Here is a 13,750-nt window from a genome sequence, read left to right on the forward strand (position 1 = left end):
AGCAGCAAATCATATTCTAGCTATCCTCTAATACAGTCTATACATTTATAGCTACAATCTGATTGGTGGTGCTATGGGCAACACCTCCAATTCCCTTTAGGTTTCATAAATCGGCCTCTGAAGATCATTTGACCTGATACAATTTCCAGTAGTCATGCTAGATAGTTAAAATGAGCTGTATGTAAGATTTTGTGCGATACTTCATGTGGAAAGGTTATCAAAGTGTGTCCAGGCCGTTGCCTAGAACATGCTGTGAGAGCAGCATCAATTTAGGTCACCAAGAAATGAATACCACATCATTTGGTCATTTTATTAAAAAGCATTAACATATCTTACAAACAGGTGTGCAAAACAAAACTAAAGTCATGATTAATTGCACTAAGCCACATGCAGAAACGTACACTCCAAAAACTACCTAAAAATGTAGTACTCTAACGTCAGGAGTCTTTAAAAAGACAAAAAGCCTTTCTTCATTCCTGACTTAATTTTATATGAGTGGTATAAAGCAAAGAGTCATTGTATACTGGGGGGAGGGGTACATTAAATACAGAAAGCTTCAGCCAGGTACTTCAACCTTTTGCTTTGTAGTGGATTACAAGAGTCTTATGGGTTGTTGTTGTTTTTAATCAGCCAACAATGATGTAAATTATCCCTCAGCCCAGGCCTGAAAATAAGATGAAGAAACTACCTTTCCCAAGCTGAAGGTACTTTGACAGTCCTCTAGTGTATATTTAGTGCTAGGGCTTTTGCCATTGGCAGAACACTATTAATGGTTGCTTTGTCAATGCTGAAATTTGCCGGGTTAGTGTAACATTGACAATCGGTAACAAATCTTCAGGAATTTAGGAGAATGCATTTCAAGAGTACAAACTTCTATTTTCAGCATCTAGGTATAATAAAGAACCACCTGCAAACATCTGGCTTGCCACCAATACTGTGGTGTATGTCTCACGGAGAATTAATGGCTCATACAAAACCCATCAAAAAAATATATAAAAAAGGAAAGCTGCAATAACTAGTATGTTAAATTTCTTTCAATCAATGCAGTCGGTGGCAGGAAAAGAAAAATTAAGTTTAAAATATTTTTTTTCTTTGTTTTCATTTTATGTCAAGTTTTGTAATTGCGGAGGGAAAAAAAAATAGAAGTTGGTTAAAGTACAGTAATTTAATTATTTCAACGTAAAAACACTATAATGGGAGTCTTCAGTAAAGTCTTGGTTTGTGTGAAATCTCCACCCAACATCCCCTGAATTACTGCAGAGATCCAGAGAGGAGTCTTTCTGAGGGAATCCAATTCCTTCTCAAACAAAGTCTCAGAGTTTGTCATCAGTCATTTCTAAAAACTGCGCGTAGACATCTCGTGTGCACTCCCCCTTCTGGTTGAACTGGAATTTGTAGTAGCTGCCGTCTGCACAGATAGCTGCAAGAGACAGATAGTACGTGAGAAAATATAGTTACACATGAATCCTCTAGTACAAGCATTTTGGTTTTTCACATGTGCACATTCTAGTTGTATAACTTCTGAATACAAGACACCAAGAAGAAAACAGACAAACTGCCTGTGGGAGTGTGGCTATAAAAATGTCACGCATGGCACATGTGTGTTTATCCTCTAACAATTCCAGCAACAGTATATGGGGTTTTTTCAGACCTAAAAAAACTGCCATAGAATCAACAAACTTCTGCTCACACAGCATTCCAAGGATACAGAAAGGGGAGGACGACAAACAGGAGTGTTTGGAAATGCTCCTTGATAGGCAAAGATCAACACAATAAGGACTTATTATACATACATGTAGTAGGAACCTTAACTCGAAGGTAAATATTCACATATGTAATAAATTTCCAGAACTAGGAGATGTATCAAACCTTCCAGAGAATCACGTGGAGAAGTTGGCAAGAGGAACCAATCAGCTTGAAGATCTAGAAGCTGATTGGCTGCCCACTTTATCTCTCTCGAAGGTTTACTACATCTCCCCTGTAGAGAGATACTTGGTCATGAAGGATCATCTGTTCCCATCAGTAAGCTACAAGGCAGTATGGCTGATCACACTTGATAAATATATAAGCAACATATAAACACAATAGGGGATGGAACTAGATATGATCAGGCTAATCGTCAACTTGTAGATTCTACCTCCTTCCTCTTACAAGGATCTGGCTTTGTGTTGGCCAATGTGCTTAAAGGAAGTGATCTGACCACTTTATTAAAGTATCTTTAATGCTATACTCTTTGGTTTGCTCTATGTGATCAGCCACAACATTAAAACCACCTGCCTAATATTGTGTAGGTCCCCCTCATGCCACCAAAACAGATCTGACCTATGGCATTGACTCCTCAAGACCTCTGAAGGTGTCCTGTGGTAACGTATCTAGCTCTAAGACGTTACCAGCAGAAAAGTTGCAAGCTGGGGCCTCCATGACTCGAATGTGTTTTCCCAGCACATCAGACAGATGTTCACAACCGGATTGAGATCTGAGGAATTTAGGGGCCAAGGCAACACCTTGAACTCTTTGTCATGTTCCTTGAATCCTTCCTGAGCAATTTTTGCAGTGCGCATTATCCTGCTGAAAGAGGCCACTGCCAGTACTTGGTCTGTAACAATGTTTAGGTAGGTGGTAGGTGTCAAGGTAACATGCGCATGAATGCCAAGACCAACGTTTTACCAGCAGAACATTGCCCTAAGCATCACACTGCCTCTGCTGGCTTGCCTTCTCATAGTGCATCTTGGTGCCTTCTGTTTCCCCTGGTAAACGTCTCTCACACACCAGGCCATTTACATGATGTAAAAGAAAGTGCGATTCATCAGACCATGCCACCTTCTTCAATTGCTCCACAGTCCAGTTCTGACACTTATACCCACTGTAGGTGCTTTCAGTGGTGGACAGGGGTCAGCATGGGCACTCTGACCCGGTCTGAAGCTACGCAGCAAGCTGTGATGCACTATGTGGTCCGACAACTTTCGACCATAGCCAGCATTAATTTTTTCAGCAATTTGTGCTACAGAAGCTCTTCTGCGGGATCGGACCAGAAAGACTAGTCTTCGCTCCAACTCACGTCAGTGAGTATTGGGCGTCCATGACCTTGTCGCCAGTTGACTGGTTGTCCTTCTTTGGATCACTTTTGGTAGGTATTAACGACTGCATACCAGGAGTAACCCACAAGACCTGCCATTTTGGAGACCCAATTGTCTTGGCCCTTAATAAAGTCACTCAGATCCTTACGCTTGCCCATTATTCCTGCTTCCAACACATTCACTTGCTGCCTAACACTGAATAATCAATGTTATTTACTTTAATTGTCAATGGTTTTAATATATGGCTAATATGTGTAAATATTATGGTAGCGATATAGAAATTATTGTTACCGAACTAAACACCATCATATGAACTAGGTTGTGGAGCTCGCCAAGTATTACAGTTCCATTGCTTGCCCTCACTTCCACAATGGTTTTTCTTTTATATCGACTGGAGAGTGCGGATAATAGAATTGTGAGTGGGTGTGGCCTAACAGGGATTTGTGTGACATCTTTGGGGAATTGCAATGTGCAGGAAGGACAGAAAATATGGCACTGAACAGATCCGCAACATACTGTACATCCAGCACAGATATTCTCATCCATGTTACATGTAGTCTAAGCGCCAGGAAAAAATATCTTTACCATTGCTAAATTATTCTTGGATCATAATCAGAATATCACTTTAGCTGAATATATTAGAGAAGCTGCAAAATGAACTTGCACTGTTCTACGTTACCTCACCTATGACACAGTTCGGTTCTGTTCCAAAGGCACAAACACAAGGCGACCCAGAGGGAACCTGAAACTTTGAGAAACTCCACTTTGAGCTGAAATACTTGGGAAGGAAGCTGGCAGAGGCCAAACTGGAATGAAAGATTTTTACATTGTATAACTTTATGTTTACTGGCATGATGTACGAGACATTTTTAAAGAAATTACCAGGGAGATAAAAAAAAAAATCATGAAACTACAACTTCATGCCCCCCTCCCCCCAAATAATACAAATTGTCAGACTACACTAAATATACCCAGCTAGTTCTGCAGAGAATGTTGGAGGATAAAGTATTCCAAGAAGAGTGGGCACTCTAGGTCCAAGAAGAATACAGTACATTATATTAGATATACATTAAAAAGTAAAACTACTTTGTACAATACATGAACTTACACAACGACACATGTATTAAACACAGTTATATAGGCAGATTAGTTCTTAGAGGCTGACTGAGTCAGACACAGTCATGTCTCTGTTTTTATGCTAATGGCACTACAAAGTCCTTCGCTGAGGTACGTGCGTTCGACAGTGCAAGGACTGCGCCAACTGTCAGCATCCATAGACTCAAATGTAGTTTCTCCATCCGACTATGGCCTCCTGTGTGCACACTTGATCTTTCAACGACACTCACATTAAAACACAACATCTTAATGCATCTTTTTAGCAAAACCCTGTTGCCTCCTAGTCAGCGCCTAGGAACACCCATCACATTTCTGTTACCGTGCGTCCAAATCGGTACTGTGACTCAGGTATATTCAAATAAGTGTCGGAAGCTGCCGTCTTGTCGGAAAGACGACAGCTTCCAACAGATTTAGGTAAGAAGAGGTTCCGACCTATTCATTAGGGTCTGTTTTTTTCCGACAAGTCGGGAATTACCGACTTGTCGGAAAACACGTGGATCGGCGGAATAGCCGCTGATCCACGTGCTTTTGTCGGAAATGCGGCCAAATCCAACAGGTTTTGGCCCCGTTTCCGACAACCTCAATCAGACTTTAAAAAAAGTCGGATTGAGGAGATGAGACGGGGGAGCGGAGACATGTTTTGATGGGTGTGGGGACGGGCGAGGATTAGGAGGTAGAGACGGCGGGCTATGCGGATACCTCCTAACGCCTTCCCTTCCACTGCGGCATGGCGGCGCCTGAAGCAGCCTCCCTGCTCCCATCGGCAGCACCTCCTCCGGACTCCCGTTTCACCCTGTACGGCGGCTGACGGTCTGGCGCGGCTCAGTGGCAGCACCTCCTCACGACTCCTGTGTCCCCTGTACGGCGGCTGACGGTCCGGCGCGGCTCAAATCCGACAGTCTGATTTGGCTGCATTGAATAGTGCTTTGTCGGATCCTTTCCGACAATGCTTGTCGGAAAGGATCCGACTTGTATTGAATATACCCCTCTATGTACAAAATCAGCACACATGCGCGGTGGGCAGAGGAATATTGGAGTAAGGTCCGACTTGCAATTAGGGCCTGAATATTAAGCAATCACAAAATATTTAGCTGTACACTGTGGGGAACTGTGGTAGAAGTAGAATGAGAATCTATGAGGATAGTATACTCCTCACCAAATAGTGTACAGTATATAGTGCATGCAAATATCCCATTTTGTGATATCTTCATACTCAGGCCCTAATTGCGTTTAGGCACTAATTTGCCTGTATTATGGATTAAGAATAACTGTAATCCTATTTAACACGTTGTGTACCTTTATAATTAAATCTCATGTTTTGTATATTTCGCTGTGTGGTTTGTTCTGTGGAGATTGTGTTACTAACTACTTTGTAATGTATATCTGGTGAAACTGAAATCACAAACAATACACTGTATTCCATGTGGACCTAGAGTGCCCTCTTCTGGTTGGAATACTTTGGCCGCTCCAATGCTGTACTGATTAGATCAATATTCCAGGAGCACCTTCTGGTTCTACAACAGAACACTTACTGTAATGAAATAATAGTTTATTTCTAGAATCCAGGAATTAATGTTTCCACTTCAATACCAATATACACTGCTCAAAAAAATAAAGGGAACACTAAAATAACACATCCTAGATCTGAATGAATGAAATATTCTTATTAAATACTTTGTTCTTTACATAGTTGAATGTGCTGACAACAAAATCACACAAAAAATATCAATGGAAATCAAATTTATTAACCCATGGAGGTCTGGATTTGGAGTCACCCTCAAAATTAAAGTGGAAAATCACACTACATGCTGATCCAACTTTGATGTAATGTCCTAAAAACAAATCAAAATGAGGCTCAGTAGTGTGTGTGGCCTCCACGTGCCTGTATGACCTCCCTACAACCCACACAAGTGGCACAGGTAGTGCAGCTCATCCAAAATGGCACATCAATGCGAGCTGTGGCAAGAAGGTTTGCTGTGTCAGTCAGCGTAGAGTCCAGAGCATGGAGGCGCTACCAGGAGACAGGCCAGTACATCAGGAGACGTGGAGGAGGCCGTAGGAGGGCAACAACCCAGCAGCAGGACCGCTACCTCCGCCTTTGTGCAAGGAGGAACAGGAGGAGCACTGCCAGAGCCCTGCAAAATGACCTCCAGCAAGCCACAAATGTGCATGTGTCTACTCAAACGATCAGAAACAGACTGGTGGTATGAGGGCCCGATGTCCACAGGTGGGGGTTGTGCTTACAGCCCAACACCGTGCAGGACGTTTGGCATTTGCCAGAGAACACCAAGATTGGCAAATTTGCCACTGGCGCTCTGTGCTCTTCACAGATGAAAGCAGGTTCTCACTGAGCACATGTGACAGACGTGACAGAGTCTGGAGACGCCAAGGAGAACATTCTGCTGCCTGCAACCTCCTCCAACATGACCGGTTTGGCAGTGGGTCAGTAATGGTGTGGGGTGGCATTTCTTTAGGGGGCCGCACAGCCCTCCATGTGCTCGCCAGAGGTAGCTTGACTGCCATTAGGTACCGAGATGAGATCCTCAGACCCCTTGTGAGACCATATGCTGGTACGGTTGGCCCTGGGTTCCTCCTAATGCAAGACAATGCTAGACCTCATGTGGCTGGAGTGTGTCAGCAGTTCCTGCAAGACGAAGGCATTGATGCTATGGACTGGGCCGCCCGTTCCCCAGACCTGAATCCAATTGAGCACATCTGGGACATCATGTCTCGCTCCATCCACCAACGCTACGTTGCATTACAGATTGTCCAGGAGTTGGCGGATGCTTTAGTCCAGGTCTGGGAGGAGATCCCTCAGGAGACCATCCGCCACCACATCAGGAGCATGCCCAGGCATTGTAGGGCGGTCATTCAGGCACGTGGAGTCCACATACACTACTGAGCCTCATTTTGACTTGTTTTAAGGACATTACATCAAAGTTGGATCAGCCTGTAGTGTGTTTTTCCACTTTAATTTTGAGGGTGACTCCAAATCCAGACCTCCATGGGTTAATAAATTTGATTTCCATTGATAATTTTTGTGTGATTTTGTTGTCAGCACATTCAACTATATAAAGAACAAAGTATTTAATAAGAATATTTCATTCATTCAGATCTAGGATGTGTTATTTTAGTGTTCCCTTTATTTTTTTGAGCAGTGTATTAATTCTTACCTTTCTAATGAGAAATTATCTAATAAAGAAGGTAATAGATGTGTGGCACACTTATCTAGGATTATCTAGTGACTGGAGCACAAACCACTATACAATATAGGTTTATTGGATCAGCCAGATTGTACATTACATCACCCCTATGCCTGACACTTATTTAAACGATGTGGCAACATTACACGATACCGCTGTCTGAACTAACCAACTGCATTAGCCCAGACAACCATTGTGTTTTTTCATAGACACTCCACCCACTGGCCTCAGCGGGTGTAGTATGGTATGCCGGCAACCGGGCTCCCGGCGACCAGCATACCGGCGCCGGGATCCCTACCGCTGGCATACCGACAGCGTGGCGAGCGCAAATGAGCCCCTTGCGGGCACGGTGGCGCACTACGCTATTTATTCTCCCTCCAGGGGGGTCGTGGACCCCCAAGAGGGAGAATATGTGTCGGTATGCCGGCTGTTGGGATTCCAGCGCCGGTATAATATGCGCCGGGATCCCGACAGCCGGCAAACTGAAGACCACCCGCCTCAGCGATACTCAAGCTCACTAATGAAAAGAACAGGAAGATCCAGAACTTCTCCGGCCAATCAGCGGTTCATGATAGCCACCAACATTCAGAAGAAACAATCCACATGTATTTCATGCTCACTACAGTACAATGCTTACTACAGTGCAACCCTAAAGCGGATTCCGTCAATTCAACAAAGAGCCTGTAATCTGCAGTTCTGCTATAAATTCTACATTGTGCATGATTTAGGATATCAAGTTTCTGAATGCCAGAGGACATCACATCTATATTCAGACATCGCCGTACGACTCTCCACTATACCTGGATTGTTTGTTTCTCTTTGGGTCCTCTGCTGCAAAGATGTGTACGGTCCCGTGATCACTGGAGACACAGATGAGTGATGCGTCTTCATTGAAATTTATGCTAGAAGAAAAGACAAAAAAGGTTTTAATTACTCACCTACTGCCAAAGCTACAAATAGATCACGCATGAGGTAATTAGCACCGTCCTGTTTACTGCACACCAGAATCATACAAAACCAAATACTGCATTTCTTGGGATATTCTCACCAGTAAATATTTGCAGCCTGTGATCCTCTACGCAGCTCCTGAATTAAATGTCCAGATGATGTATCAAATATTCTAATTAGAGTTCCCTGTAAAGACAGAGGAGTCAGATCAAGTGATATGAAAACTGCTGTTAAATTAAAAATAGTTATAGTTATAAAGGGCCTGTGCAATAAATGGGATTCATGGTAAGATTCATCTTCTATACTAATTATACTGGCTACAATAATGAACTTTTAGTATGCATCATTCATAATGCATGTCCAATTCAAATGATTCCTGGGCACAGTAGTGGAAGCAGAGACTGCCAGTGACGGACTGAATAAGGGGGATTGGGGCGACAACAACAACCTTCTCTGATGCAGTAGCGATTCTGGTCCCTTGTAGGTTCAAAGCGATGCAGCTCAGTACCCCCTCGTGTGCTGGGATGTCAACTGGCGGCTTCTCAGTGCTGGCCAGATCTACAATCTGCACATGGCCTGTGTGAGCCCCGGGGAAGGCCAGGAAGGAGTTGTTGCTGTTCGGACACAAGACGCACAGACCTGAGGAGGGGATTGTCCTGGATTAGATTATGGTTTATCAGTATCTAAGAAAACAGCCTAAGGTAGACTCAATATGCATGGCACAGATGCAGATCAGTTCTCCAAGCTCCTACTGACCCTCAGGGAAAAGACGGCTTAATGTCCACATATAGTACGTGGTATTTCCAATGCATCAATTACACCAGCAATTCCTTTTTATTGTTTACTTTTTACCAAGATGAAATATACATGTTCAATAAACACAGATTTGCCAAGAGTAATGCACTTAAAATGAAAGCATATTCCCAAGGTTACACACAGACAGGGTATAAAAACGTTACCACAAAATGTAACCAACTATTTCTAGAAACTATATGAAATATCTGAGATGTACTTAAGGCATGACATACTTAGAGGTATGTGCCATATAAGTGAACTAAGCACAAAATCAGGTGAACCGTCCATATATGAGAACTGCACCCAAACACAAAAGGATTTGGATGGAGCAGTATTTTCACTTATTGGTTGGGGTACCCGCTCACTAGCAGCCCCATCCCACGCTCCCCTTCCCCTGCACTCAGAGTGTTTGCTACAAGTCACACGGATATCCATCACACTCCCTAGCGCACTTTTCCAGAATAACCTCTTAAAAAGACCCTGAAGCAAAAAAAATTATAGAATTATGTTCTATTTTTATTTAATTTTAATCATGCCAGTAAAGATCCCGATGACGGTGCTTTTATGGAGCTGTAAAAGAACAGTGAAGGCTGCAAATTGGTATAGGAACAGTAGTAGCAGTAACAACAATACATATGATATACAGGCCGGCGGGATGCCGGCTGTCCATATCCCGAGAGCGGCATCCTGCCCGCCAAAATGCCGGCAGCGGGACGAGCACAAAAAGTCCCCTTGCGTGCTTGCTGCAGACTCTGTTTATCACTGCACTCGCCACAGGCTCTCTTCCTACTCTATGGGTGTCATGGACATCCACGAGTGGGAATAGTCCTGTTTTGCCGGGACTCCATCCGGCAAATTGAACGGGTCCCGTAACAACAGCAGCAGTACAGCAGTGCTCACAGGAGTCTACTACAGTTTATTAACTAACGCTACCTCCTTTTGCACAAAGTTGTGAGCCCAAGGGGGACATTAAAGCGCAGAAGATGACTGGTAAGATTGCTACCAATCCACTCCTATGTAGTGAGACATTCTCTTTTCAGGCATATGTAGGTTAATAATTAAGACATTCAAAGGTATTCAAATCCAACAGAAACGTGGCTGATCTTTAATAACATATCTTTATCATGTCACCTTTAGGGTTGTAGCAGGTTTCGAAGACATGCAGCTGATGAGGGTTGTGGGTGAAGGTGAAAACTTTTATCATGGAGTCCAATACGACAACGATCCTGAAACACAGAAGTTTAGAAAGGGATATATGAGCGTAGCAAGAAGGCAACAAAGAAACAGACAGAGAACATCCTTAGCCCAAATTTAGTCATCTTTGCATGTTTGACGATCCATTCATTAGTAACTGATTGTGCCTATTGCCATCTAATAACATACATTTCGGTTACTGGTCTCACTAGCGGATCAGTACCTGTCTCTGCGCAGTTTCACAGCTTTCACCTCGGTGGAAAATTCTATTTCAATCACAGTTTTCTTTTTCAGGTCGTCCCAAATCATCACTGAGTCAGAAACAAAAAATACATAAAACAGATTTAAAAAAACAAAAAAGAAATAATAGAGGTGGATGGTTGCGCTGTAAGGATTTGTGCAAGCCTGGGGGTAGTCTGGGAGTTCCCTGCAAACTCCAAACAGTAAAAATGCACTAAAAATGGTAAAGTGACTACTCCCACTTTGGCGCTAATCCAATGCTACACTTTTTGCAGGAACTTCTATTTTCTCAATAAAATGTAATGTACCGGCTTGATGTGAATAAAATATAAATGTAATACTACACAATGATTAAAAGCGAGACAAAAACAGAACCCAACATGGGAAACAGAGTCCTACCAAGATGATAATCGGAGCCGCAGGTGTTATGAATGCAAGGTATTTCCCGGGAACAATACCCTGCATGTGGCTCCGTCAGGCGTGTTCCCCAGTGGTCCCTTTCACAGTCAAGGATGTCCAGAAGCACAGGAAAGTACTGGAAAGCAGGTGCCGACGCGTTTCGGGACATCAAAGTCCCTTTTTCAGCCTTGAAAAAGGGACTTTGATGTCCCGAAACGCGTCGGCACCTGCTTTCCAGTACTTTCCTGTGCTTCTGGACATCCTTGACTGTGAAAGGGACCACAAAGGACGGTCAACTGACGGCTATTATTACGGAGAATAAATATTCCAACAAGTCTGTCTTTTAATTACCATTGTGGCAGCAACTACCAATCTTTACATTCTCCCCGTGCAAATGCATACAGGACTCTGCATTACATCTCAGGAATCAGCACGAGGGTAACTATTATTACTTGCTTTGCTTCTAATAATTTTATTGTGGAGCCATCTGTGGACATTTTATTTGATTCCACACTGGGACGCCAGTGTTAGAATCGATTGTTGCTCTTTGTATAGAGCCTCTTTCACTTAAGATATCCGATCTGCATTTTAGATACAGTGTATGCTGTTTAAACAGCACGTTTATAAAAGTTAGATACAGTGTTTCTATTTACACTTGCAAGAGGTGAAATACCTCCGGTTTTTATACTGCTATATATATATATATATATGTATTGTTTGTCTTATTTACTTTGTTTTGTGTCATTAACTGTTTTATAAAATATTTTTCACTATAAAAAAGGTCAAGTTTCATTGAGTCAATCATTCTCCTTGCTAGACTGCACTTAATTAATCAATCAATTCAAAGTGATTTTTGGTGCGCAGAGCATTTCTTTCTCCTTTGTATTTCAATTAGTTGTTCAGCCTAACCAGCTGTTTTTGCTCAGCAGCCCTAGAGATCACAATTTTCACTGATTACCATCTGGTAAATTACTACCATACATTATTTTAGCGCCAGATATATATACAGTTTGAGATTTATCTCTAGCTGTAGGTATATATAAGTTTTCATGTGAAAGGGACCACGCCTGACGGAGCCACATGCAGGGTATTGTTCCCGGGAAATACCTTGCATTCATAACACCTGCGGCTCCGATTATCATCTTGGTAGGACTCTGTTTCCCATGTTGGGTTCTGTTTTTGTCTCACTTTTAATCATTGTGTAGTATTACATTTATATTTTATTCACATCAAGCCGGTACATTACATTTTATTGAGAAAATAGAAGTTCCTGCAAAAAGTGTAGCCTTGGATTAGCGCCAAAGTGGGAGTAGTCACTTTACCATTTTTAGATTTAAAAAAACAACCCACAGGAAACATGTAGGAGCTACTCAGTATGAGCAAAGTGGTCTTTACTATGGGCTGCGTGACCAGCAGTGGGGATCCTGGTGTTCAGCATACCGACCTCAGGATCCCGGCAGCAGAATGCCAGCAGGGGGGGGTGGCGAGCGCAACAAAGCCCCTTGCGGAACAGTCCCTGTTAATAGGCATGCAGACTATAGGGCTTTTGATCGTTCGGGATCTCGGCGTCTACATGGTGACCGTAGGGATCCCGAGCGCTGGTCACATGACCGGATCCCTGTCCTATGGGAGGTAACACTGAAAGCAGAACAGACACCAAGACATTGCTGAATCTGAAAGAAGCGCAGAAGATTTTGGATGTATTTTGTAATCAGCTATGCACAATGCAACCTTAGCTATCCCCAAACATGGCTGAATGGTGCCTGGGCCAGCTTCATGTTTGTAGACTTTGGTCAGGTTTTGCGTAAACACCAATCAAGGACATCGCGTAATGCTTTTCATTGCGTTTATTCTGTGGTTTGGCAGTGTTCTACGAGTTCCTTCATTTCTCTGTAGAAACATGTATTGAAAGTGCTCCCTGCAGCGTTTTTCTTCTGATGGATATCCCTATTGCTCATATGTCTTCATTTAATAATAGGCTACCTTTATTTAAATTACTGGATAGATAAAGAATTGTGAGTTTAACTTTCAGGTTATTTAGATTACGGTTAAAAACGGTTTCTTAAATCGCTATGTGAATGAACAATAACAGCAGCAACCAAATGGCACAGATGGCCTATAGATCTAAAGAGGAACTGCATAAAGAAAATAGTTGATGGATTCAACAGCATGATAAAAATAAGAATTTACTTACCGATAATTCTATTTCTCATAGTCCGTAGTGGATGCTGGGGACTCCGAAAGGACCATGGGGAATAGCGGCTCCGCAGGAGACTGGGCACAAAGTAAAAGCTTTAGGACTAGCTGGTGTGCACTGGCTCCTCCCCCTATGACCCTCCTCCAAGCCTCAGTTAGGATACTGTGCCCGGACGAGCGTACACAATAAGGAAGGATTTTGAATCCCGGGTAAGACTCATTACCAGCCACACCAATCACACCGTACAACTTGTGATCTGAACCCAGTTAACAGCATGATAACAGAAGGAGCCTCTGAAAAGATGGCTCACAACAACAATAACCCGATTTTTGTAACAATAACTATGTACAAGTAATGCAGACAATCCGCACTTGGGATGGGCGCCCAGCATCCACTACGGACTATGAGAAATAGAATTATCGGTAAGTAAATTCTTATTTTCTCTAACGTCCTAGTGGATGCTGGGGACTCCGAAAGGACCATGGGGATTATACCAAAGCTCCCAAACGGGCGGGAGAGTGCGGATGACTCTGCAGCACCGAATGAGAGAACTCCAGGTCCTCCTCAGCCAGGGTATCAAA

General features: G+C 42.9%; 1 protein-coding gene across 1 annotated transcript in view; it reads right to left on the minus strand.

Moving 5' to 3' along the window:
• Positions 1–296: 296 nt before the first annotated feature.
• The window catches only part of WDR45B (WD repeat domain 45B), a 98,871-nt gene continuing 85,417 nt past the window's right edge, over positions 297–13,750 (minus strand). The window contains exons 4-10 of the mRNA XM_063960991.1: positions 10,557–10,644; positions 10,271–10,365; positions 8,793–8,983; positions 8,445–8,530; positions 8,197–8,298; positions 3,762–3,883; positions 297–1,420 (exon numbers count right to left, since the gene is read on the minus strand). Coding sequence (XP_063817061.1) covers positions 1,314–1,420; positions 3,762–3,883; positions 8,197–8,298; positions 8,445–8,530; positions 8,793–8,983; positions 10,271–10,365; positions 10,557–10,644 — 791 coding nt within the window. The 3' untranslated portion in view covers positions 297–1,313. The remainder of the gene's footprint in view (positions 1,421–3,761; positions 3,884–8,196; positions 8,299–8,444; positions 8,531–8,792; positions 8,984–10,270; positions 10,366–10,556; positions 10,645–13,750) is intronic.

This window comes from Pseudophryne corroboree, chromosome 3 (assembly GCF_028390025.1).
Source record: "Pseudophryne corroboree isolate aPseCor3 chromosome 3, aPseCor3.hap2, whole genome shotgun sequence".
Lineage (NCBI taxonomy): Eukaryota > Metazoa > Chordata > Amphibia > Anura > Myobatrachidae > Pseudophryne > Pseudophryne corroboree.